Below are 27,469 nucleotides of genomic sequence, written 5' to 3'. Positions count from 1 at the left end.
CACAATGTAATCCCACACCAGAGTATTCTTAAGTAATTCTATGTATTCACCAAATCCCTCTCCCCTTGTTCTTGTGTCATTTTATGTTGTTAAACATGTATGTCTTATTTGGCCTACAGAGGCGATGCTACTACTGCCACTTATATAAATACAAGTAGTTACAGTGATACCTATATTATCACTTTTCTAACAAAGGGGCCTATTTATCATCTGAGGCCGTTTGGTTAAGTCTTGATCTCGCTGCGAGGGATACTTAAGTATCCAACTTGTAGCGGGGATAGTTTACACCGGAGCAATTCATCATTGCTCTGGTGCGGGGAAAGCAGCTGTCCCCTTGTTTAGTATCGCAGCTACAGAAGTAGCTGCGTTACTTACCTCTTCCCCGTCGGCCCAGCTACGCATGCGTGACCCGAGCTTACACATGCGCACAACCGTCGGGGAGTCCGCTCGGATCCCTCTTCGCATTCCCAGAACTCCTTCCCATAGGAAGAAGCGGAGCTATGAGAGCAAGCGCCGTCTGTAGATGGCGCTTGTTCTAGTGAGCAAACTCCGAAAACTTTCAGTTGAATATCAGGGGGTCCTATAGGACCCCTCATGATGAATGGCCCGAAAACTAAAATATGCAGAAACTATCGTTTCCTTATGGTTAACGGGCCTTTTATCGATGATGAATAGGCCCTATAACACTTATTTTCTTTTGACTTTATGTATTAAATATTTCACTAATTAGTGGATCCTATCAACAATATAAAATTATTTTAATAACTATAATAAAGATTTTCAGTTCATACTAGTGGTCCCTAGCGCACTACAATAATAGAACTCTCAGAGTTTAATTTTTTATAATACAATTAGATATATAAACACCAAACACCCCACTTGGTTTGATTCTGTTTTTTTATGTATTAGGGAAGCGATTCCTTAGGGAACAGGTTATGGGGACATGTCAGGCTCCCAGAGCTGTGGTGACAGCCATATGCAGGACATCACTAACCATTCTGCCATTCTGCCGGGTATCACTCCCTCTTCCCCTCAGGAGGAAGATAATGTGGTGGGTGGCCTGAAGGTAAGAGAAGACAAATATTAATGAGAAATAAACCTGATACACTGTGATCACTATACTGTTATTTCTCTCCCTTTACCATGTGTTACAGCTTACTATATGGCCTGATTCATAGTTAGGAGCAAATAAAATATGGAGCAATTTGCATCTTGGCAAAACCATGCTGTAGTGCAGGTGGGGCGGGTTTATGATGTGCAGAGAGATTTATAATTAGGAAGAGATGTCTCCTATAGATGTGTCCATATATACATCTATCCTCCATGCGCTACAAGTGGTGCCTCACATAACGCGGGAGCTCTGTGCGCCTCGGTGGCGCTGAGCGCCTTTTGTGTGACTCTTTACCTTCAAATACGTGTTATTCACACAGAGATGTGACTAGATAGCACAAGCAGCTTCTGCTGATTACAATGATATGCAGTATGCCTATGTTCTCTGTGCCTCTGTGGGTGTATGTACATGTGTGACGCTATGTTACAGTGTCAGTGGCTGGTGTGATTAGAAGGGCTGTGTAATACACAAGGAGGCTAGATGTATGAGGACACATCTGTAGCTTAATGTTAATGTCAGTGTAATAACTGATGTCCGTTGTTTGCTCATTACAGGCAGAATCAGTCTGTATTTTCCCTGCAAGTAAATAAATAAATACATTTGCACCCGATGCATTGTAACATGGTTTATTTCAGGAATTGCCCCAATTTTACTTTATTTTATTTTGCTTATAACTCTGAAATAGGATCTGTGGAGTTATATAATAGTGTCCGAGTTTCAGAAACTGAGCGATTCCGGCGACCTTGGCTACAAATGTAAAGTGGCAATAATTTAGAATTCAAAACCAGGCTGGAATTGCCATTTACATTATTTCCACTTTAAACCTGTAGATGAGATCACCAGAATTGTGCTGCGTCTGGAAACTCAGACCCTATTTTGTAACCCACTGTGGGGTCTATTTAGTAACCTTATACAAGGCTTTTCTCCAGCATTTTAGATGGAGAAAGCCTAAAATATAGAGAAATATTGTTTGTCTATATTTAGTTTAGAGAAAACTGTGGATAAATCTATGATTCTCCGCCATTTGCTTGTGCAGCTCCCATAGGTGACAATGGGGGCTATACATTAACACTATCTATATTGCTGAGAGAAGTGATGCTTCTCCCAAATACATAATACCTTCCCTAGATGGGGCCATGTCTCCTGTCACTGGGGAAGAGCAGGGAGGAGACATTTCTCTTCCTGCTTTCGCCATCAGGACCCACTCTGCGCATGTGCTGGGTTCAGACTTATGTTGCCTTTATCGCATGGTCTGTCCCGGCAGATTTTGCATATTTTACTAAATAAACCCTTAAATGTCCTCTCTAACCCTGTATGTTTAGGCATCTCTTATCTTCTGCAACATAAACTATAGCTGCAGCTCTTTATTCCCAGATAATCTGTGTTATCCTACTGCCTACTCTCTACTGCCCACATTTTCCCATTCTATCCTTCTTACTTTACTTTCCCTCATTTTACCTCTAACCAGCAGCAGCAGGGACAGGAGGATATCCATGCTATGGATGGGAAAATCAATGATAGCAGGAAGGATTCATATAATCCAGCCATTCACACCAAGGCTGGTAAGAAATAATCTATTTACTCATCATAAAGGGAGAGTACAAAGTAAGGAAGGTGTAGGAGAGGGGAGAGAATCCCCACAAGTAGTGTTAACATTGCTTCCTTGGTTTCCCTCTGTGGGAGGAAGGAGCCTATACATAGGCGTCTTTATAATGGGTACAAGGTGTGCGGGGCACACAAGCCCTTCGGTCCAGGAGGGCCCACACCGCACACCCTGCACCCATAGGTAATTATACACATGCAACCCAGCATGACTCCTCCATCAACCCGCCTCTTACATGCACACACATGTGCACATACATATATACAGATATGACCTGCCTAATTGCCCCAGCCTTTTTGCCCTCCCAAAGAAATTTCCATGATGCACTGTAGCATAAGGATCAGTAGGCATACCCTGAGCATGCTACCTGACTAATGATGTTATATAAAACTTACTTACCTCTACTTCCAGCTGATAACACCATGAACCTTCCTGAGCTGCAGATGAAGCCGTACTGGTGGCTTCGTGACCTGGAAGAGGAGATAAAACCGGTGAGACATTGGCCTCTCTCTCAGCCTCAGCTGATCCATTTTACACCTCTAACCCTCACAGTACTTAGCTACTCTTACTTTATATAGACTCTTCTGATTTACCATTCCCTTCCTCCTCCTATCTCCACTATATGTGAGTTATCACTGACTTTCATACAATTCTGTGTATTACTCACATACTGCTGCTTTCAACAGGAGCAGATACAGGAAAACCTGGGCCCAGCAGTGAGTCAGAGGTCAGCAAGCGGTGACCATGCAGAGAACACCATTGTTAGGAAGCTACAGCTGGGTCACTTAAGGTGAGAGAGGAGGTCAGGAGCATAGAGTCTCTATGTATTACTATGACGGGTATAGAGGAGAACTATGTAGTGAATATGAAAAGTGAAGTAAGAAACAGGAAAGCGATAATGAATCTTAGAAGACATAATAGTGAAAGCTAAGGACAGATATTGGGCTGGGAAGAAGTACGTGAGAGAATGAAGAGAGTAGGAGAAGCCTTAAGGTGGGTACACACTAGGACGACAGCTCGGCAGTCCTAGGAAAGAGATAATGAAAATTAGAAGACCTAGGCGTCTATTCATCAAACGATAAATGGCCAGGTAACCATGTGGAAACGCTAGTTTCCGCATATTTAGGGTACCGGGTCATTCATCATCAGGGGTCCTAAATGCATGACTGCAACTAGGGGGACATGGGAGGGCTAGGGGGCACGAGCCCCGGGTGCAGAATTTAAGGCGGTGTGCATGCCATTGTGGGTAGCTGGGCGGCAGCAGGTGTGGTTTGAATCCACACACCCACACCTGCAGCCAGCCGCTCGCAACTGTTAGGAGACCCAGTGCCCTCTGCTGTCATCCTAATGTGGCTGCTTGTGGTCTGGTCGCAAGCCAATTGGAGCTGGCGGATCGGCAGCCAATCAGCAGCAACTGCAGGTCTGCGACCTCGCATTGGCTAGCAATCGAAAGATGGCGGCGGGCGCTGTGTCTCTCTTAAGGCAGGACTGTAGTCAGCTGACAGCAGGGCGTGCATGTGGCTTTATATGCACATCTCCTGGGCTGCTGTGAGAGGAGAGGTGAGAGGCTGCAGGGAGAGGGGGGCATAATGGTGAGAGTGTCATTACTGTGTGTGCAGGATGTGAGGGTGCAGAAAGAAGGCAGCAAAGTGTGTTGTATAAGTTTGGCAGGCGTTATTAGTGTAATGATAAAAGCATTGGATTCACAGCTCTGAATTCACATAGCTTCAAATTATCGCTGGGCATTACTGTGTGTGCCATAATGATGTGAGGGTAATTACTGTTTGTGACATAATGTGTAAGGGGCATTACTCTGTGTGGCATAATAATGTAAGGGGCATTACTGTGTGTGGCTTAATGGGCGTGCCAAATTACTGCCTTGTCCCGGGTGACAAAACTCCTAGTTTTGTCCCTGCCAAATGGACCAACTGATATTCAGCAAACTCTGAAAACTGAAAGTTTGCGGAGTTTGCTTGCGAGAACAAGCGCCATCTGAAGAAAAGGGTAGGAAAGAGGAACCTGGAGGGAGGAGAAAATCTTCCTGGACAGTTTTTACCACTGCGTCTGAGGACTCAGGGCCCGAGTCACTATGGATCGCTATTCTGCTTATACACACGCACTGCAGTTGCTAATATCAGCGGTGATATTTAAATGTTTGCATTCACATTGCAATCGCAGCCTGGCATAAGGGTGCCCACTTCCCTTACTCACATCTGTATACTTTGGCAACATAGAGAAACAATCGGTAACATCGGACCCATACGCACAGTTAATGAAGCTCAGAACTTACTCAGGAATTGCTTCTGCACACGCCATGAGACCTCAGGCGGCGTCTGGTATCGCAGTGGCTAATTTATGCATGCCACAGCAATGGCGTTGCAACACCCACAAGCGGCACTTCCTGTCAATCACTGTCCCGAACGCAGTGGCTAGTTCGCGCACACACACTGCAATACATACACATACGCAGTACGCAATTGACCGATTGCATGTGTATATGCAACTGCATTCCTTGCTGAATCAGGCCCCTCAGTCTGTGGGAAGAAGGACCCTTCATAGCAATTTTTCTACCCTTTCATTCAGGGGCAAAATGGAAACTCAAAGTGACCCTGGAAATATTATGAACGTGGCCTTATATAGGCTGAACCAAATCAACTATAGGTGGAAGCACAACAAAAGTAGATGGAGTTAATAAGACTTTTTCCCATAAAGTACAGAAAAAAAAAATGTAGGCTCTCCCTAGCTGTCCAAAGAGCCCAGGGCACAGGCAGGGTTCCTGGGAGTCATCTGCTGTCATATTGTTCTGCTCAGGCTCAGCAGATAGACTGAGCTCACCAGCTTCTTTGGTCCACCACCATTGTGTCATCAAGGTGCTGTGATGGCCCCTCCTCTGTGTGAGGTCAAAGGAGTTCTGTACACAGGTGAGATCTCTACTACCTTATATCACCTCTGTGTACTGGTGACCCAGGTTCGGTCCTTATTTAATGGACATCCACCCAGCAACCTGGGCTTGATTATTACAAGTCTACCTTGCCTTGGTTTTCCATGTCACTCTGAAGTGCTCCAGTGTATCCCGACTTTTTGCTTGATTCCTGACCGAGTTCCAGTTCTTTTCTTTTCTGTACCATGCCTGAAGATATAGATATCTGAGTACTAAACTTAGCTGTCAATCACGAGTTTGCTACACTTGTCTGTAGTGTGCCTGGTGATATCTGATAACCACGTACCAAATCTTGCCGCTGACCATGAGATTTCTATAATTCTTTTCTGTACCACGCTTGGAGAAACTTGCTACTTGTGTACTAGTTCAGTAATTTCCATGAAACTATCTATACCCAAAACTTATAGAATACTAATAGCTAGAGATGCAATCGCCGCCATTTTCATTCCGGCTGTGGACAGTGAAAAGGAAGGAGGGGGCTGTGATTGCTGTGCTGATAGGGGCTGGCTTCTGTTGTCACTTGTGTCAGGGGTTGGCTGCTTAATGTCCATAGGGGCTGGCTAGCTGTGCTGCTGTGTTGTCTAGAGGGTGTTCACTGTTCTATCCTTCAGGGGTGATCTTCATCTTCACCTGAGTGTGAAAAAAATTAAAAATATTTTTTATGCGTGTGTCTATTAGCCACACTTATCAGCAACGTAGCTGCGCAGGGGTGCTGCCTGTGTCATTTATCAAGGGGCTACTGCCTCGTTCAGGGGTGCTCTCCCCCCCAGTGTAAAAAAACCCCAAACAAATGAAAAAGTGTTTATTTTCTGTGCGTGGCGCGTTAGCCACAGACACAGACGTGCAGTCTGTGTCCTTTATCGAGGGGCTGCTCTTCCCCAGTCTTAAAAATAATATATTTTTTGTGTGGTTGTGTGTATTAGCCTCAACTTAGCTGCACTATAATTGCTCGGTGACACTGCTAATAGGTCACAGTGAGTATGGAGGACAGTCACATGACAGGAGAGCAGGATCCACATACCAGTCTTGTAGCTTCTGGCAGCAGTCATGATAACGATGCAAGGCTGTCATCATCATCTATGAAGGCCGATGCACCAGGGCTTAAGTCAGGCCATGTAATATCAACTTTTACCCTGTTAAAGAAAAAAAAACTAAAGCTAAGTTAGCTTTAGAGAAACAAAAAATTGGCAATATGCCATTCACTACACGAAGTGGCAATGAAAGGATAAGGTCTTGGCCTTTATTTATGATTGGTGGTTCTAGTTGTGATGAATTAAGCCCTTCTGCTTAATGGAGAGGTACAAAAAAAATTAAAATTGTTAAGATGAGTACGACACCGGAACCAACAGATCCCCGAGGAGAGTCCAAGTGTGTCCGCGGTTGCCACGTGTGAGCCTGACCTTTATAATACTGTACTTGAAGAGGATCCTCCTTTCACCATTTGTGTGCCCTCTGCAAATATGGGGATGAGCAGCACAAGTCAACATGCTGACATAGAAATCGAGGATGATTCTGTGGAATTGCACCAGGAGGATATTTATGTAGTTGGCAATAACAAGGAGGTTGTTGATGATGATGAGCATGTTTATGGTGAGGATGTTTGTGTAAAAACTGTAAATTAGGCAACAGTTGTTGCCCATGCTGGGAAAAATCCCATTGTTGCTATGCCTGTGCAAAGGACCAAACAATCCACTTCTCATGTGTGGAATTATTTCCACCGAAATCCAGACAACCTTTGCCAAGCCATTTGTAAACGTTGCCATGTAACAGTGAGTAGAGGTAAGGACCTTAACCATCTAGGAACCTCCTTGCTGTTACATCACTTGCAGCGTATTCATCAAATTGGAAAAGGTATTTCAAATTCTGAAACTTTGGGGACAAAAAAAACAAACAACAATCAGTCCAGTGTCACCTAGCTGGATCCAAGCGCTTGCAATTTCCATCACCAACACCTGCATCATCATCAACACCCTCATTCCTGATCGGAAGTAGTCCATAAGATTGACTGACTCCTCTCCTATCCGTGGTTCCTTGAGTGCTACACCTGTTGCTGCTGCTGGGGGTGGATCTTCATCCCAGAAAGGGACCAATAAGACTACTACTAGTAGTAATTTAAAAAAAGAAATTGACTATTAAACAGTCCTTTGATAGAGGAAGTAAGCATAACAGCTATCACCCAGTTTCACAGCGGATCATTGATGCCATGACGACTGTGCTAGTATTAGATGGTGAAATAATAGAAAATGAGGATGATAGTGTGGAGGAAGTGCAAAATGAGAATGAGGGGGAAATTTGTGTCCTATCTGATGCTAATGAGGATGTTAATGATGAGGATGTTGTTTGCGTAAATCAGCCACCAGTGGCAGCAGTTCAGAAAAGCCACATCTTGGGCGTGGAATTAATTTAATTTCAATTCTGACAGTTGTTAAGGTATCTGTTGCATTTGTAAACCAAAGTTAGCAGAGGAAGGGATGTTACCCATCTAGGCACCTCCTTCCTGTTACATCATTTGGAGCGAGTTCATGCAATTTGTTTAACAAAATTATAATTTGTAAATTAATAACAAGCAGTCCAGTATCAGCTACCAGCAGTTTGGACCAGCACATGCAATCTCCACCACCAACACCCTCATCATCAACCTCCTCCTTAATAATTGAAGGTAGTCCTTCCAAAAACTGTTTTGTGGGGTCCATACAAACCAAGGAGTTCAGCCACGAAAGTGTCAGTCCTAATCGCTAAAGTGCTTGGTTTGTTAAACTGTGCATGTAATTTTTAATATCCCACATAAGAGTGGGTGGGAAGGACAATTCCATCTTGCACCTCTTTTCTTTACATTTTGCACAATTAGAGGCATTGCCGACTGACATTATTATAGTTTATTAATTTGCCATCCTGTCTGCCACTGCTGTCTGGCAATGTTTCATAGATACCCTATATTTTTTTACACTGCCGTGCGTTTGTTCTGCTGCTCTGTTGCTTACTTTAGCCAGCCAGCTCGCTGCAGCCTTTGGCCTATATTGGCTGAAAAATAGTGAAATCAATACTGTGAGCTGTGAGGTGGTTAAAAATGCATGGAAATGCCTAAAAATTATTGTTATTAAGGGTAATAATACTGTAGGAACAAAAACAGGCCCAAATTATGTGGTTTTAGCTGTTTATATCATTTTTTGGTAAAAAATACAGTTCCAAAACCAAAACACGGGGATCGGCGCACATCTCTACTAATAGCATATGATGCAAATCACAACATATTGACCACCATCAGTGGTGTATCTATAAAAGGTGCAGGGTGTGTGGTGCACATGGGCTTACATCATGCACCCATGATCTCCAATATTTATCTCTCTAAAGTCCCCTTTTCCTGCATTTTGCACATGCAATGTAGAAAAATGACATGAAAAATGGCCACTGCTCTTTTTTCCCCAAAGAGCTATGTATGCACAGTAACTCTTGCACAACGCCAGAGTCTACTCACTTCTACTGCAAGCTATAGAGGAGGTGGCCCATTTGGACACTGCACATGGGCCCTTTCCTCTCTTAATATACCCCTGACTTCCATAGAATACAGAGAGCATTATGGTGACTATTGTACAATTATAAGGATTGTTATACAATATAGGGAGAATCCTAGTGACTTCCATACAAGACACAGAGCATCCAACTGACTGCCATACAATACAGATAGCATCCTAGTGACCTGCATACATTGCAGATAGCATCCTAGTGACCTCCATACAAAAGAAATAGCATCATAGTGACCCTCATAAAATACCGGTAGCATCTTTGTGACCTCCATACAATACAGATAGTAACCAAGTTACCTCCTTTCAATAAAAAAAGCATTATCTTGATTACCATACAGGGTACAGAATCAGTGGCGGGCTGGGCCAGGGGGCAGGGTGCCATGTGCCCCCCGGGCCACAGCGTCATGCGGGCCGCGGGCCGGTGCAGTCTGTGTCACTGTGACACAGACTGCACCGCGTGTGTAGCGCTACACAGCACCGGTCAGCGCTACACAGCACAAACACACAGCCGCCGGAGCCGGCAGCTGTGTGTTTGCTGTAATCAGCAGCCGCTGAGAGTCTGTCAGACTCTCATCGGCTGCCGCTGCTCCCACTGCGGGAGCCATCTTCCGGCTCCCGCAGTGGGTAATGGGAGATCCGTCGTCATGACGACGTCTCTCCCATAATGCAAAGCGGCCAGAGGAGCCGGTGGAAGCGTCGGGACCAGGAGCGGGAGTTTCAGGTAAGTGTTTTATTTTTTATTAAGTCTCTACTGGGGGAGGGGCTACTGGGGGATTACTATGGGGGCACTACCAGGGGGGGGATTACTATGGGGGCACTACCAGGGGGGATTACTATGGGGGCACTACCAGGGGGGTGGATTACTACTGGGGGCACTACAAGGGGGAGGGGACTACCACTGGGGGCACTGCGAGGGACCTCTGCTGGGGGCTCTATATAAAGGGCAATACTGGGGGTACTGCATAGGGGGGAGACTACAACTGGGGCCACTATTTAAGGGACATTGCATAAGGGTTACCACTATTGGGGGCACTGCATGGGGGGGTGGACTGCTACTGGGGGCACTGCATAGGGGGTACCACTATTGGGGGCACTATATAAGGGGTTTACTACTGGGGGCACAAGGGGCACTGAACAGGGGGGACCACTACTGGGGGCATAGGGGGGATCACTACTGGGGGCACTACTGGAGGCCTGCATAAGGGTGTTCTCTCCTGTGGCACACGGGGGCACTGCATATAGGCACTACGACAGGGGGCTTCCCCTAATCTTTATTTTTACCTTACATTAATCCCATATGGACCCGCCTCCTCCCTGAAACACTTGAGGGGGGGGCAGCGCCATAGCACGCACGTTCTTCGGGCACCCTGGCTACACGCTACTCCTCTGCCAGGCTAAAAGTTGCCAGCCAGCCCCTGTACAGAATCCTAGTGACCACCATACAATACCACAGTGTTTCCCAACTTTAGTCCTCAGGGACCCCTAACATTGCATCTCCTAATTGGTGCACAGGTGTATTCATTACTGGCTTACACATTTTAAAAGATCCACATGTGTAGCTAATTATTTCAATAGTGATACTGAGGAGATCTGTAAAACATGTACTGTTAGGCATCCATGGAGACTGGAGTTGGGAAACACTGCAACATAGAGAGCATCCAATGTGCTGCCATACATTTAGAGAATTATTGTGACGGCTATACAATACAGAGAGCATCCTAGTAATTTTCATGAAACACAGATTCCATGGTCATCCATTATGATCCCACATGTTCCTCTCGTCACACATTGTGCCAGTTCATGAGCCCTCATATTCATTTTCTCCCATATTATGGGCCCCATTACTATGGAGGGCATGGCCTAATCGCTGGAGGCGTGGCCCCCACAGGCAGAGGAGCGAAGACTGCAACAGTCTCCCTGGTCTCCCACTGCAGAGCAGCACACAGCAACACATTCTGGGCTGCTGACAGGTAAGAGGGAGGGGGGCAGCATCGGGCCCCCACACCAGGCTCCTACAACAAGCCCGGGTAATATTAGTACCCACCCCTCCCCCTCTCCGAGCCTCTGTCTGTATTCTTATAATATCATGCCTGCCTGTATGTTCACCTCAAATCATGTCACCAGCTCTCTATTGTCTGTAATCCATATCATGTCTCCCCTGTATTGTTGCTCCCAACACCTTTCCTCCACATATTATATGTGCTCTTTTGTTTTGTCACGGTTTAAGATGATGATTTTCAAGGTGCTGCTAAATCTGAACCTATTAATGATCCTTTCTTTGATTTCCAATGTGGGTATGCAAAATCAGCACACACACTGTGGTAGCAACAATGTCTGCCATTACTGGTAAATACTGTATGCTGTAATTATGGAAAGCCTCTTAGAAAACACCATTTACATTATAGTGGGTGGCTTTGTAGACTTCCAGTCTTTGGACCAGGTGATGGATTCCCAGGCTTATAAGAAAGTGTATACTTGTTATCCATGCACCATGCCAAATAAATTGTCCCTCGTATCTGCAGAGTCTGCAATAGTCAGCAAGGCTCTTGTAGATCTCACTTGTCGTCTTACGACTAAGATGAGGACATTTTTATCCTACAAGACTTAAATGCTTCACAGCCACTGTCAGCACCGGGTTACCGGCAGTCGGGATCCCGACTGTCTGTTATTGTCTTTTCACTAATGGGGCCACCCACTATAAGGCAGAAGCAGCCTAATTGGTCTTCACAGGCGAGCCAACGGGTTACATTTAAAAAAATAAAAATAAATAGGAGGAATATTATTTTTTTTAATGTCAATTATTGACCCGTTTCAAGCAATCCCATGATGTCATGGGTATCATCGGCCTACTAGCAAATCTCCCAGTAAGGTCTGCCAATAAATATACATATTCAGGGTTATACAGCAACATGTAACTTTATTTACAGAAGCATTCAGTCACTAAATAAAAGACACACACACGGCAATGTTACTGTTATGCTTGATAACATATGTGTATGTTTGTTTTTTTAAGCCATCTATATCAGTTTTGTAGCAAAATGTAACCTATGACCCACTAGATGTAATTATTCCATACCTACCTTATCTAGCCTCTGGTGAAATCTAGAGGAGGTTCAGGTGGGTGGGGCAGAGGCATGGCACTGCAAATTTTGCCACCATCACCTACCCCCCCACAATGTAATGCCGTGATGTACTGTCCCATGTTGTCAACAGTGGCCCTGCCCACTTTTTCCTGGGTAATTTAAAATAAATGAAACAGATAAACATAAAGGTGCGCCAGTGCGTTTGAGCTCCGTTGCAGGGGTGTGCATAAATTAGCCACTGCGATGCCCTACGCAGCCTAAGGACTGATAGCGTGCGTGGAAGTTAGCAATTTCTGAGGAAGGTCAGGGCTTGTGCAAGTGTGGGTGAGGCAGCGATGGTTCTCCATTGTACTGATGTTTTCACAGTACAGATGTGTGCAAGGTAAAGTGGGCGTCCTTATGTAGTGCAGTGACGGCATTGCAATCACAAAGGATTAGCATACTATCACAGTGAGACTGCGTGTGTAATCGCTATTGCATTCGCAGTTGTGTACCGCAGTGAATCTGGTCCTGTGTGAGATGTTAGGACTGGTTTGATCCTCTGTGTCTTGTTTATTAGGGAAACAATTCTTGAGCCCACGGTTTATGGGGGTAACCGCACAGAGGATACCAATTACCGGTCTAACACCAGGCTACTGAATATCACTCCCTCTGCCCCTTTGGAGGAGGATAATGTGCTGGGTAACCTGAAGGTAAGAGAAAGGAAACATGAGTGATATAATGGGGATATAGGTATCTTACATGTATAAATCTGTTACATATTCATCACTATAATATTTGTTCCTGTCCCTTTACCATATTTCTCTTGGTCACTATATGTCCTTTCTTACCCTGCTTTTAGGGCATCTCCTATTACTGTAACATAGAGCTGCAGCTATTTATTCCCCCATAGCCTGTGTTATCCTACTCATGTCTCTCTACTGTGCACATTGTCCCTTTCTATGCTTCTTATTTTTCTTTATCTTACATATAACCAGCAGCAGTAGAGACAGGGGTATATCCAAGGTTCTCATGGGAATATCTATGAGAGCAGGAAGGATTCATATATCCCAGCCATTTACACCAAGACTGGTAAGAAACAATCTATTATTTACTCATCATAGGAAAGTTGTAGGATATGGGAGTGTGGAGGGGGAAGAATATATTCTCTAACATTTACACACAGTTGGTGACTTTATAGAGGCCCCTCTGGGAGCGGGCAGCCACTTTGGCAATGTGCGCTGTGAAGTGGGCATTATGAGGGGTGTGATGCTGCAGTCGCATCATGGTGGCTCCACCCTTCGCTATACAATACCGTGATTACTGGCACTGTGCACCAGGTGGTGTTGCCACACTGATGCAATTCAGAACAAAGTGCATCAAAGACCACCCGGACCACCCATGTCACTCAGGAAGTGGGCAGCCTTATGGTCAACTTCCTGGAGACTTGCCCATTCTTCTGGGCATCCGATAGAGCCACCTGAGATTCAGGAGTCTCCCTGATGATCCTGGAGTACCACTGCACCTGTTTGGGAGGAAATTCCCTATATATATATATATATATATATATATATATATATATATATATATATAAATTTCTCCTATGAAAGATACCTGCACATGTCATAATCAATCAATTGTAGAAGAGTTGAAAATAGTTGCAACCCATCATGACTCCTCACCACCACACCCTCCCATGTACACATATGGGGGTGGGTAAGGGTTACCGGCAGTCGGGATCCCGGCGGTCAGAATCCTGACGCCGGGATCCCGCGTCCCCCTCTCCCTACCCAGTGGTGTAACTACTGCCCCCGCGGTGGCTTGGAGGCACTGGGTAGCTTGGGGGCGACGGGGGCAGTAGTAGTAACTACGGAGGGTGCAGCACCCTCTATCTGCCGGGCACCCGCTGAGTGTGTTACCAGCGGGCGCCCGGCTCCTATTCAAACCCCCGGCGGGAGCCGGAGGACGGAGCTCCCTCCGTCTTCTGGGTCCCGCAGGGCACTATGGGAGTGACGTAATAACCTCACTCCCATAGTGCCGAGGAGCGGACGCCGGGGACGGAGCTCAGGAGTGAGCTCCGTCTTCCGGGTCCCGCAGAGCACTATGGCAGTGACGTAATGACGTCACTCCCATAGTGCTGGGGAGCGGACGCCGGGGTATGGACAGCAACAAAACTGGAGCGGAGATAAAGGTAAGTGTGTTTTTTTTCTTTTGTGTGTGTGTGTGTTTGCGTGCGCGCGGAGGGGGGGGAGCAACTACAGGGGGCTAACTACAGAGGGCTAACTACAGGCAGCTAACTACTAGAAGGGGCACTACAGGGGGCTAACTACTAGAAGGGGCACTACAGGGGGCTAACTACTAGAAGGGGCACTACAGGGGGCCCTGCATAATGGGCACTACTACAGGGGGCCCTGCATAAGGGGCACTACTACAGGGGGCCCTGCATAAGGGGCACTACTACAGGGGGCATTGCATAAGGGCACTACTACAGGGGGCATTGCATAAGGGGCACTACTACAGGGGACATTGCATAAGGGGCACTACTACAGGGGGAATTGCATAATGGGCACTACTACAGGGGACATTGCATAATGGGCACTACTTCAGGGGACATTGCAAAAGGGGCACTAGTATAGGGGGCATTGCATTTTGGGGCACAACTACAGGGGGCACTGTATAAGGGGCACTAATTTGATACACAGTTTACAGGTTATAAACTATGTTCCCAATAATCTGGTTCTACACGGACATAAAAACTGTGCAACCTGTCTTGAGCTGAGGTGACGGACTGGCAGGAGCAGAAAGGAGGGTTGGTGAAGTAGATCTGTCAGGGTGGGATGTAATGGGCATTACTGTTTGGCATAATGTGTATTGGGCATTACTGTTTGGCATAATGTGTATTTGGCATTACTGTGTGCACAATGTGCTATTAGGGGCATTACTGTGTGACGTAATGTGTAAGGGGCATTACTGTGTGGCATAATGTGAAATAGGGGCATTACAGCATGGCATAAATTTGTTATAAGCGCTTTACTGTATGTCATTATGTGTTATATGTGGCATTATTGTGTGTGTTGTGTAAGGGGCATTGCTGTGTGGCATAATATGTTGTAAGGGGCACTCCGGTGTGGCATAATGTGTTGTAAGGGGCATTCCTGTGTGGCACACTGTGTTATAAGTGGCACTACTTAGTGTGTCATAATGTGTAAGGCACGTTGCTGTATCATGTAACCACACACCTTAAACGTAGTCTTTGGGTGTGTTTGATCTTTGGGCGGTGGGGGGGGGGGGTGCCTGAAACTTTTTTGGCATGGGGGAGCAAAATTTATAGTTACGCCACTGTCCCTAACCCTAACCTCCCCCTAGTGCCTGAGCCTAACTTCCCCCTCTAGTGCCTGAGCCTAACCTCCCCCTTCCCACATTCTAAACATAACCCTCCCCCTAAGTGCCTAACCCTAACCCTCTCCCTAGTGCCTAACCCCGCATCCTAACCCTAACACTCCCTCTAACCCCCGATACTTACCTTTGAGATGCCAATGGTCGGTATTCCGGAGCCGGGATCCAGACTGTTGTCGGGATTCCAGCGCCGGAATGCTGACCCACCCATACATATGACATACCTCCTTGCCCCAGCCTTTTTACTCCCACAAAGAACATTCCATGTTATAATATAGCATAAGGATCAGTAGGCATACCCTGAGCATGCTACCCTACTAATGATGTTACTTATTTACTTCTCCTTCCAGCTGATGACACCAAGAACCTTCCCAAGCTGCAGATGAAGCCGTACTGGTGGCTTCGTGACCTGGAAGAGGTGATAAAACCGGTGAGACATTGGCCTTTCTCTCAGCCTCAGCTGATCCAACTAACTTTATATAGTCTCTTCTGATTTACCAATCCCTTCTTCCTCCTATCTCCACAATCTGTAAGTTATCACTGACTTTCATACATACAATTCTGTGTATTACTATCAGCCTAGACCTGGGCTGACTAGCGGTCAGGAGTAATGTTTTGGCTGGAGAACCTGATGACAGGGTTTCCCTGGCTGTGACATTACTTTCCCCCCCACCCCCCGCCCCCAGAAAAGCGGCATAACCCCTTTGTAAATGGGGCCCTATATGTTCTTTCTTACTCTGCTTTTAAGGCATCTCTTATTTACTGCAACATATTGCCGCAGCTATTTATCCCCTATAGACTGTGTTATCCTACTCACTTCTCTCTACTGCCCACATTTCCCATTCTGTACTTCTTACTTTTCTCTATATTACTCCTAACCAGCACCAGCAGGGAATGGTGGATATCAGACATACTGATGGGAATATCAGCCATGGAAAGGATTGCCGGTTTCCATTAATTCACACCAAAGATGATAAGAAATAATATATTATTTGTTCATCATAAAGGTAGAGTTCATAAGGAGGGGAGGGCATAGTAATGGGAGAACCCAGAGGGAGTATAACAAAAATTTTCTTGAACATTTTTACCACCGTATCTGTGGACTCACTCTGTGTGAGGAAGTAACCTACGTAGCGGAGGTGTCACTAGCGTTGGTGTCCCCCGGTGCTGTAACTGATGGTGACACCATGTCATCATGCCCACCGGGTGCACCTGGCATTCTGGATGGAGAACTGCAGTGGTGAGTATTAGACTGGTAGGGGGAGAGAGAGCACGGAGCTGCGCACCTTGGTCCTGATTTTATTTATTTTTTGGTGGAGGGGTGGGGGACATATATATATTATATACCAGATTTGGGTTTAGCCCATGGAACTAATAGAAAACAATCTATGTGTGGCTTCTTATTTGCCAGTGCCGTCTTTGTCATTGCTGTACAGCGACGTCATTTCAACGGGGAAGAATATTCATAGTGCTCAGGGCTCCGCTAAGGCCGCTAAAGGCATCTTTGTTATACTGTAATGTGTAATTGGGAGTTGCTCCTTTATCCTGTCATAGTGTCCTTACACAGTAGTGTTATCGACCAAACATTCATAGGGTATAGTCTTCATTTGACTGGAAATATTTACGATTTAAGTATTTATATTTTCTATTTATTTTTTGTAATACAGTACGAGCTTGATGGTCATTCATTATTAGTCTTCTAAAATAACTTTAGGCTTGTTACACAGATAGTTGTCAATTGTTATTACTTTACATTTTTGATAATTATATTTATTTAAATTCCTTAGGAAATGTAAAATCCCTGCTGGAATGTACCCAGGGACCTGTAACATCAATGCCCTCATACATGAACAGGATTCTGCCTCACCCACCCGAGTCCCAAGCCTACTGGTCGCAGCCCAGGTATCTTACTTATGCACAGATCTTGTAGTTAGAAATATAGGGCCAAATGTAATAGGGTGAGAGTTTAGAAAAGTGAGAGTTTCTGACACTTTTTAAACTTTGCCAATGTAATAGAGTCCAAAAACAAAGTAACAGAGCAAACTTGCATGCTTTTTTAGACTTAAAAAACTCTCACCATTTAAAATCTCATTCAGATGTTTTCCCATTTTGAAGATAAAACTCAACCAATGTGAGAGTTTACTGCTAAACTCTCACATTTTCTAAACTCTCACCCTATTACATTTGGCCCATAGAGTTAGACATATACAGTTAGACATATACATTATACAGTGTTACGAAACTTGGCATTAAGTAGACAGCAATTAACTAGGTCTACAGTCTATTTACTAAGCCTTGGATGTCGTGAACGGAGATAAAGTCCCAACCAATCAGCTCCTAATTGCTATGTCACAGTCTGTGTTTGAAAAATGACAGGAGCTGATTGGCTGGGACTTTATCTCTGTTCACTTTATTGACATCCAAGGCTTAGTAAATAGACTTGAAAGATACATATAATTGAAGTCATTAAGATATTGTAAGAAATTGAAATGTGTTATAGTTATGTGTGATAGTTTATATTTGGCTGAATGTTGATCTATCAGCGCCGTAATTTCAAGTTACTGTGCCCAGTGCTGGCCAAGCCCCTCAGCACATGACATAATGGGGGCGGGGCCGTCAGCAACAGAAACAACAGCGCTGCCCGGGGCATCCTCAGGATGCTCCTGGGGCTGTTATGGCTGCAGTCAGCCGTTTGGAGAGTGCAGAGAATGCTGGCTGCAGAGGTCCGTCCCAGGCACCATGCTAGCCAGATACAGGGAATGTGGGTGGTCTGAGATGCTAAGGACAAAGCTCTGCACTCTGTGTGGCTGCACCACTCCCCTATAGCTAGTAATCTATATCCAAATAACTTTTACCATCTTGTGACATTGAGACACTTATATGATCCCTTACATGGACCATAATTCTTAGACTAAACCAAAACATTGAAGTCTAATATTGTCACATTTAATAAAGGGAAATCCCCTTGTGTGTGTGTCCCTGGAGCAATCAGAAGTACAGATGTAGATAAAGCAAAGCAGGTGTCCCCATGCTATCACCTGCTGTAGCCCCATTGATTAAGAAATGTTTCCATTACATCTCCACTTCTAAAAACTCTCACTTTAGTAATATACCCCCTAGTCTCCAGAAATAACTTTTGGTTTGTTAAACAGATACAGATACAGTAGTTGTCATTTGTTATTGAGGTAACATTTATGATAATTATTTTTATTTAAAATTCCGTAGAAAATGTAAAATCCCTTCTGGAATGTGCCCAGAGACCTATAACATCTATGGCCAACATGAGCAGGATTCTGCCTCACCCACCTCTGAGTCCCAAGCCTGTTGGACACATCTCAGGTATCTTATTCAATATGGAATGTGTTATAGTTATGTGTGATAGATCAACATTCAGCCATTTTCATATGTAAACTATAGGTTGAGTCTCCCATATCCAAAATGCTTGGGACCAGGTGTATTTTGGATATTTTATTTATTTATTAACAGTTTCTTATATAGCGCAGCAAATTCCATTGTGCTTTACAATTTGAATCAACATTAACATTTTACTGGGTGGTAAAAGACATGCATACATACATACATACGTAAAATACATACATAAAAGACATACGTAAAAGACATACATACATACATAAAAGACATAAGTAAAAGACATACTGTACATAAAGGTAAGAGGGCCCTGCTCGCAAGCTAACCGGAATATTCCGTATTTTGGAATATTTGCATACCATAATGAAATATCTTGGGAATGAGACCCAAATCTATGCACAGAATGCATTTGTGTTATATACACCCTATACACACAGACAGCAGGTCATTTTATATAATATTTTCAATAATTTTGTGGCTCAAACTAAGTTTGTGTACATACAAGAAATTAATTTACAGTCAGGTGCATAAATATTGGGACATTGACAGAATTTTCATATTTTGGCCTCTATTCACCACCACAATGGCTTTGAAATGAAACAAACAAGATGTGCTTTAACTGCAGACTTTCCGATTTCATTTGAGGGTAATTACATCCAAATCAGGTGAATGGTGTAGGAATTACAACGGTTTCTATATGTGCCTCCCACTTTTTAAGGGGCCAAAAGTAATGGGGCAAACTAAACAATCCTAAATCTAACTTTCACTTTTTAATACTTTGTTGCAAATCCTTTGCAGGCAATTACAGCCTGAAGTCTGGAATGCATAGACATCACCAGACGTTGGGTTTCATCCCTGGTGATGCTCTGCCAGGCCTCTACTGCAAATGTCTTCAGTTCCTGCTTGTTCTTGGGGCATTTTCCCTTCAGTTTTGTCTTCATCAAGTGAAATGCATGCTCAATCGGATTCAGGGCAGGGGATTGACTTGGCCATTGCATAACATTCCACTTTTTAGCTTTAAAAAAACTCTTTGGTTGCTTTTGCAGTATGCTTCGGGTCATTGTCCATCTGCACTGTGAAGCACCGTCCAATGAGTTCTGAAGCATGTGACTGAATATGAGCATATAATATTGCCCGAAACACTTCAGAATTAATTCTGCTGCTTTTGTCAGCAGTCACATCATCAATAAATACAAGGGAACCAGTTCCATTGGCAGCCATACATGCCCACGCCATGACACTACCACCACCATGCTTCACTGATGAGGTGGTATGTTTTGGATCATGTGCAGTTCCTTTCTTTCTCCATACTCTTCTCTTCCCATCACTCTGGTACAAGTTGATCTTTATCTGTCCATAGGATGTTGTTCCAGAACTGTAATGGCTTTTTTAGATGTTGTTTGGCAAACTCTAATCTGGTCTTCCTGTTTTTGAGGCTCACCAGTGGTTTACATCTTGTGGTGAACCCTCTATATTCACTCTTGTGAAGTCTTCTCTTGATTGTTGACTTTGACACATATACACCTACCTCCTGGAGAAAAAAAATAATCTGTATTTCGGAATATTTGGATATGGGAGACTCAACCTGTGTAACCAAATAACTTTTGAGACACTTATATGATCCCTTACATCAGGGATGGGGAACCTTTTTTTTGCCGAGGGCCATTTTGATATATATACATTACTTGCAGGCCATGCCCCCTCTGTGTGATGTCACATGGGGCGGGGTCACAATCGCTGGTGATTACAGCAATGCCCGGAGCATTCTGAGGATGCTCCGGGGAGCTCCAAGGGCAGTGGTGTGACCATCAGATGTGACCTAAGGACCCATCAGGCTGTACTGCTGCATGGATTATGGCTTGCAGGGTGCCGTTCTAGGCACCCTGCTAGCCAGATGAGGCTAGCAGAAAAAAGCTCGGAGGGCCAGACCAAATGATTCCGTGGGCCTTATGCGGCCCCTGGGCCTGAGGTTCCCCATTCCTGCCTTACATGGACTCCAATTCATGTACTTAAAATTCTTCAACTAAACCAAAACATTGAAGTCTAATATTGTCATATTTACTAAAGAGAAATCCCCTTCTGTGTGTGCCCAGTGGAATCAGAAGTACAGATGTCGATGAAGCAAAGCAGGTTTATTCACACACTGAGGGGTATATTTATCAAAGTTCGATTTTGATTTTTGTGTGATTTTCCAATCGAATTTTCATTAGATTTTGAATTTGGAGATTTGAAAATCGAATATAAAACTGAATTCCAATCAAATCCCACTCAAAATCAAATATCGGCAAAACATCAGTACTTTTACATAGACCAACATAGAAACCCCTGATTTACTAATATTCTATTCGAAATCAAACTCCAAATCGAACATAAATTGAACATAAAATCCCCAAAATAATGCTACAAATCCCCGAAATAATGCTGGAAATTTTAGCATGAGCAGGTGTGCATTACACATGCAAAGATCAGAGATCTATGTGTAAAAACATGAAAAAGTGTTACATTTTATTAAAAAAAAACGGACGTGGGGTCCCCCCAAAATGCACAACCAGCACCAGGCTTTTCCGAGCCGGTCCCAGTTGTAAAAATACATGGGACAAAAGACGTAGGGGTTCCCTGTATTTTACACAACCAGCACTGGGCTCTGTCAGCTGGTCCTGGTCTTGAAAATACAGGGGACATAATTAGTAGGGGTCCCCCATATTTTCCAAAACCAGCGAGGGACTCTTTCTAGCAGTGGTGTAATGCTACAGCCGGGGTACCCTTTCACCAGGTCCCCGGCCAAAGCATTATACCTGACTGCTAGCCAGCCTAGGCCGGGGATCCCTGGGGAGGTGGGGATCCCCCAATAAAGGGGTTCCCCCTCTCCTGGGCACCCCAGGCCTGGGATGATTGTGTATAAAAATAGAATAAATGACATTGTCTTTTACAGGAGAACTAGAGGTCCCAGCAAGCCTCCGCCACATGCTGGTACTTATAGAACTACCAGTACCAGCATGCGGGGCATTAAGGGCCCGCTGGTACCTCTAGTTCACCTTCAAAAGAAATATTAAAATAAACACAGAACACGCACCGTGAAAGTAGAAGTCTATTACAGACACAGGACTGGCTCACCGAGTCTGGCGCTGGTTGTTGAAAATACGGGGGAACCCTACATCTTTTACCACCCATATTTTCACAACCAAGATCGGCTCCGAAAAGCCCGGTGCTGGTTGTGCATTTAGGGTGGGGATCCCATGTCATATCTCTTTTTATTTTGCTCTTTTTATTGGTAAGTTCACATAGAAACATGCATGTATCTCACTGATCTGTGCATGTTTCTGAGTAACACCTGCTCTTGCTAAAATTTCCAGTATGAAGCAGGTCTATTATTTTGGGGATTTTAGTTTAGAATTTGTGTTTGATTTGGTGTTCAATTTGGACATGGGCATCCAAAAATCGAACAAGAAATCACTAATCAAAATTGAACCACATCGAATTTGATTTATAGAAAGCTTACATAATTGAATTTGTGTAAATGTGGGATTTTGACAGCGATATCTACCTACATTCGATTTGATTTGATTTCAAGGGAGCTAAGTCAAACATAAAATCGAATGCAAAATCAAACTTTGATAAATATACCCCTCAGTGTTAAGTGCAGGGACATTAAACATGCTGGTAACAAGATACAGTATATTGCAGACAGGCTTAGAATACTTTATGATGATGATAACACAGGTTTAAACACAATCTTAAAGTAATAGTAGAATGTACTGAAGATATAAGGCAGACAGGCTCTGGATACTTTGTAATGCAGATAATGCAGGATATGAGACAGACAGGTTCTGAATACTTTGTAATGCAGGATATAATGCAGATGGGTTCCGGATACTTGTAATGCAGATAACAAAATAATTGGCAGAAGGTTCAGGATACTTGTAAAGTTAGCTACACACTATTCAATTATTGGGCAATTTGCCAATAATCAGGTGATCGGCCTGATTTATTGTATACTAGTGTGTATGAATGATCGTTTTAGCGTTTTGCTAATAAAATGGTTAAAAAACATCCACAAACGCATTCTTTCGATTATCTGATTGATCAGCCAAGAACGAAAATCTCGCCCCGATCAAAAAAAAAATGACAGTGTGTAGTTATCTTAGTAGGTATGAGAAGTGCTGCAGGCTGGGTAGAACAGAGTCATACAGCAATAGCAGAGTACTTGTAAATGCAGGCTGAATACACTCTGAGCCAAAACAGGAGCACGTTACAAAAAGGCCAGGCTATAGCCACTGAGCAAGATCAAAGGCACCTGAACATGCATCCTAATGACAATATTAGCGGATACGGAAGATGTTGAGGAGCAAGGAGCACTTTCAGTCACCATTTTAAAAACCTCATACCAATTCAACAACGTCTTAGGGCTGTATTTACTACAATCCGCATTTCAAAAATCTTCTCACTGTATTTTTCGCCAAAAAATACAGTGAGGTGTCCGCGCATGTGTCGCCAACTCACCAATCCCCCTTTGTGATCACGCCCCCCCTGCCCTCTCTGCTCATTTGCTCTTACCTGGGTGATCGGTGTTCCGGAGAAGTCTCCCTCTGGGGCTCCGGCCAGCTGGTCTCCCGGCTCCTGCACTGTGACCCCAGCTGACCAGGGTCACAGTGCAGGAGCTGGGCACTAGCTGACCAGAGCCCAAGAAGACCTCACATGAGCATTGATGACCAGTCCGTGGATGCAGGTAAGTGTTTTTCTTTTTAAAGTAATCAGCTTGTTGTCTATTTAAAGCTGATCACTGGGGCCCGTCTCCCAGCTCCTCTCTACCTGTCAGAGCAGAGCAGGAGTCGGGTGACCGGGGGAAACCCTGTATAGCGCCATCTCCAGGTGGTGTTATCACAGGACTTCCCCTGGTGGGTGACACCTGGGTGTGGCCCGCACCCCCCTTGTGACTCCACTGAGAACACCCTTTTTAAAAAAATGTTAGGTAAAATAATATTGATAAATAGGCCCCTTAGAATTCTCTGTCTATAAAGGACTACCACCATCCTATCACCCCAATGACTAAGAAAGTTGTCCATTATCTCCAGCAATAGCCCTTACCGTGCTGGATAGTCATTTATTACCAGTCCCCTGAAATCATTTTTGGCTTGTTATACAGATAGATTAAAATTTTTAATGATTGAACATTTTTGATAATTATTATTATTTTTTTAAATTCCATAGGAAACTTACACACCCTTTTGGAATCTACTAAGGGACCTATAACATCTATGCCCTCATACATGATCTATGCCTCATCCACCCATGGGTCCCAAGCCTACTGGACGCATCTCAGGTATCTTCTTAGTAACAGACTGTAGAGATAACTAATTTCCTATCTCTGGGCCTGATTCAGGGATCTCCGTTGCAACCGCATACGCAGATCAGCAGATGGTGTGTACTGAGCATGCACTGCAGTGTGCGTACACAGCGCCAGCATTGCCATCGCACTGCGATCACGCACGCAGACAGAAAGCCATCACAGAGTAAGTGACGGAACGTCAGCGTTTAGGGGTGGTGATGGGGGAATGGCTGGAGAAACGCAGGCGTGTCTGTCCGTTTGAACGCCGTTGCATGGGCGTGCATAAATTAGCCACTGCGACGGCATACGCAGCATGAGTACACACTGCGTGCGACGAGACTTGCTATTTCTGAGACAGGTCAGAGATGCTGTAATTCTGCATGAGGAACCGATGTTACTCGATGGTACCGATGTATACGCAGGACTGCGAGGTAGTATGGATGTGAGATAGTGGTAGTGGGCGTCTCTATGCTGGCTGAGCAGTTGTAACATTAGCATAGTTTTGCAGCAGAACTACGTGTGTAATGGCAGCTGCGGTCACAGTAGCCATCCATGCTGTACTAGGCCCTCTAAGCGGTGACAGAAAATCTGTGTTATTGCAGCATAGTAGTAAATAGGCTGGAATATATATTTCTCATTATCATATAAGAAGCCAAATACATGATTTGTGTGCATTTGAATTATTTTATTTTTTCCTCCTCCCAAACATCTATATTCTATGTATCCCAAGCTGCCCACACATGCTGTAATGTCATCCTATCACACAGCTTGTGTGCCCATGTATGGCCAGTATTATACAGACTCATAGTAATGACAAATACAGACGTACACCCTACTAACCAATGCTTTCTCTCATGGGATTACATCATAATGGGTACATTACATATAAACATATCAGCTACAGGAGGAATAAGTCAGTAATACACAGACGTTAGTCCAGTTGTGGCCAATTTACATTCCAACTCCTCCAAAGGAATGCACAATACATAAAGGGGTCTATTCATCATCACTTATTTCTACAAAAGTACAGTAAGTGAGAATTAAGATTTTCACCCATTTTTGTATGAACTAAGTATAAATTCTTGTAACGCAGGAGATATCACTGATATCACTGATATCTCCTGGTTACAATTGTTCCCTGATAATTTCCACAGTCCCCATACTAAAGTATGGGGCTGTGGAAATTATGAAGTTCCTCAAATTCCGACAAAAAAAATTATTTCGGAACTTGACAGTGATGCTGTACGCCACCCTGAGCATCCGATACAGCAGAGGGGTCCTCTAACCTTCCTGACGCTGCCTCCTGGCTCTCCTCTAGTGAACAGGGAGCAAGGGAGAGGACACAGCAGCAGCGCTGGGGGACTGGTGCTGCGAGGCTACATGGTGTCAGTGGTAGTCTGTGACTACCAATAGACCCCATAAGCTGCTATCTCTAGCACTGCTGGAGCTACAGAAATTATATTTTCCTGCCACTTACCCAATCGTCCATTTTTAACACCAAAACGATGAACGATAATGACGATGCGCGTTCCCGCGGGTCGTTCGTCATTATCGTTCATCGAGTAAACATGCAGGCCAACCTGACGATATCGTCAGGTTGCTGCATGTTGGGGAATGGGGGAGAGACAGCCCGGCGCTGAACGATATTGTTAATGATATTGTTCAGTGGGTGTGCTCAATGTCATGAACGACATTGAGCACACCCTGCCGGGGACACACTAGACGATATCGCTCAGGGAGCATATCGTCTAGTGTGTACGCTCCTTTAGACCTGCAGGCCGCCCCCAGGACATCAATGTCTAAAACGGTCTATTAATGCACTGAAGGAGAATCTCCTTTGCTTTTACATCAATATTATAATTGTTTGCATTATGAATATAATTATGTATTTTGGTGTCAGTGTAGTAAATGTTGTGATGTATTAGATAACTGCTTTACAATACTTTGCCACCTTGATGTATTCAATGTCCCACATTTTATTCTTTTTTTTTTATAGCTCGTACCTTAGTTTTGTCACCAACATTTTGGAGGCACTACTGCACCAGCTCTAAGCATCCTCTACATGACCAGTTGTTATTCACTGATAAGAGATGGAACATCTAGGACTGATCACAGTGTGGACAGGCTCCTGCTTTCAATAAACTTTTACACTCTTATATCCTTAAGATCATATTTTATAGTCCTTACACATAAGAAAAGGTTTGTATTGGGATTTTGGGTGGTGGTGGCTCAATAATGTGACTGCAGCAGACTTTGGGCATAATGTACCCCATTTTCACCTTTAGTACATCCTGTCCATAATCTGGTAATTATTTGCTTAGAAAGTGACGCTGCTACAGTCTTCAAGGTGATGGCACCTTCCAAAATAACCCATCTTATGCCAGAAACAATGTCCTGTTCCTCTTTTTATCAGATATAACTCTCTAAGGCTGGGTACACACTAGGCGACCTGCCAAAGTGATGCCTGTAGGTCTAACTGAACGATATATCGGGTGGGCGATACACACTGCACGATCCGGTGAACACCCGCCCGATATATCGTTCACCTGCACTTGGCATTTTCCTGGGGTCAGCTGCTGGGTTACTCCATTGGCCGTGCATGGAGCATGGGGATGGAGATATCTGCTTTTGTCCCTCCATGGTACACTCATGGGATACTTAATATTTGTGGGTATCCCCTGAAAATTAGTGTTTTTGGGAAATTTCCCACAAATGTTGTTAGAAAGGCCTCACAGTGTTTACTTCATGCTTCTGAAGAAGTCAAATAATTCAAATTTGGTATTGTTGGAAATAATGTGTGTCTCAGTATTTGCAGGTATCCCCTGAAAACGGGGTTTGTGGGGAGCATCCTGCAAACATTGTTTGATAAGTAGGTCCCATTCTTCACTCTTCTAAAAAAAATAATAGAATTACATTTTGGTATATTGTGAAACCAATGGGCAGCAGAATTGAGACATAAGGTTTCTATAGCACGCTGTAATATGTCAGCATACACATCTCGTGTTCTATAAGTATTAGTCCGCATAAAATTAAGTAACCTTAACAAGGTGTCAGAGTCCTGAGTAAAACATGAGGCCGCAGGGAGAGGCTGGGCAAGGTGTCTGACCTGGAAATACATGTAAAAATGACCATTTAGG

At 44.2% G+C, this 27,469-nt stretch overlaps 1 protein-coding gene across 4 annotated transcripts; it reads left to right on the top strand.

Annotated features, from left to right (window-relative positions):
- Window positions 1-920: 920 nt before the first annotated feature.
- Window positions 921-26,465, top strand: LOC148480603 (uncharacterized). 4 transcript variants are annotated; one of them, XM_088454054.1, is made up of 11 exons: window positions 921-1,066; window positions 2,580-2,673; window positions 3,126-3,205; window positions 3,401-3,504; window positions 12,822-12,954; window positions 13,243-13,333; window positions 15,988-16,067; window positions 17,425-17,539; window positions 18,863-18,976; window positions 24,215-24,326; window positions 26,329-26,465. In XM_088454054.1, exons 1-6 carry the CDS (start codon window positions 944-946, stop codon window positions 13,246-13,248), a joined length of 540 nt encoding a protein of 179 aa, XP_088310180.1. In that variant the 5' UTR covers window positions 921-943; the 3' UTR covers window positions 13,249-13,333; window positions 15,988-16,067; window positions 17,425-17,539; window positions 18,863-18,976; window positions 24,215-24,326; window positions 26,329-26,465. The 4 variants fall into 4 exon arrangements, with proteins under 4 accessions (XP_088310180.1, XP_088310177.1, XP_088310178.1 ...); XM_088454051.1 differs by having other exon boundaries at window positions 13,240-13,333; XM_088454052.1 differs by lacking the exon at window positions 18,863-18,976 and having other exon boundaries at window positions 13,240-13,333.
- The last annotated feature ends 1,004 nt before the right edge of the window (window positions 26,466-27,469 follow it).

This window comes from Taudactylus pleione, unplaced genomic scaffold, assembly GCF_031769625.1.
Source record: "Taudactylus pleione unplaced genomic scaffold, aTauple2 ptg000609l, whole genome shotgun sequence".
NCBI classification, from domain to species: domain Eukaryota; kingdom Metazoa; phylum Chordata; class Amphibia; order Anura; family Myobatrachidae; genus Taudactylus; species Taudactylus pleione.
The sequence above is the reverse complement of the archived record's forward strand: the minus strand, read 5'-3'. Positions and strand labels throughout refer to the sequence as shown.

What these genes read in the sequence shown, in the direction of transcription:
- LOC148480603 (XM_088454052.1), top strand. Translation starts at nt 944, where the DNA reads ATGTCAGGCTCCCAGAGCTGTGGTGACAGCCATATGCAGGACATCACT. An exon ending in AGCCATTCACACCAAGGCTG is followed by an intron (nt 2,674 to 3,125) that starts GTAAGAAATAAT and finishes CTCTACTTCCAG; the next exon opens with CTGATAACACCATGAACCTT. An exon ending in TGGAAGAGGAGATAAAACCG is followed by an intron (nt 3,206 to 3,400) that starts GTGAGACATTGG and finishes TGCTTTCAACAG; the next exon opens with GAGCAGATACAGGAAAACCT.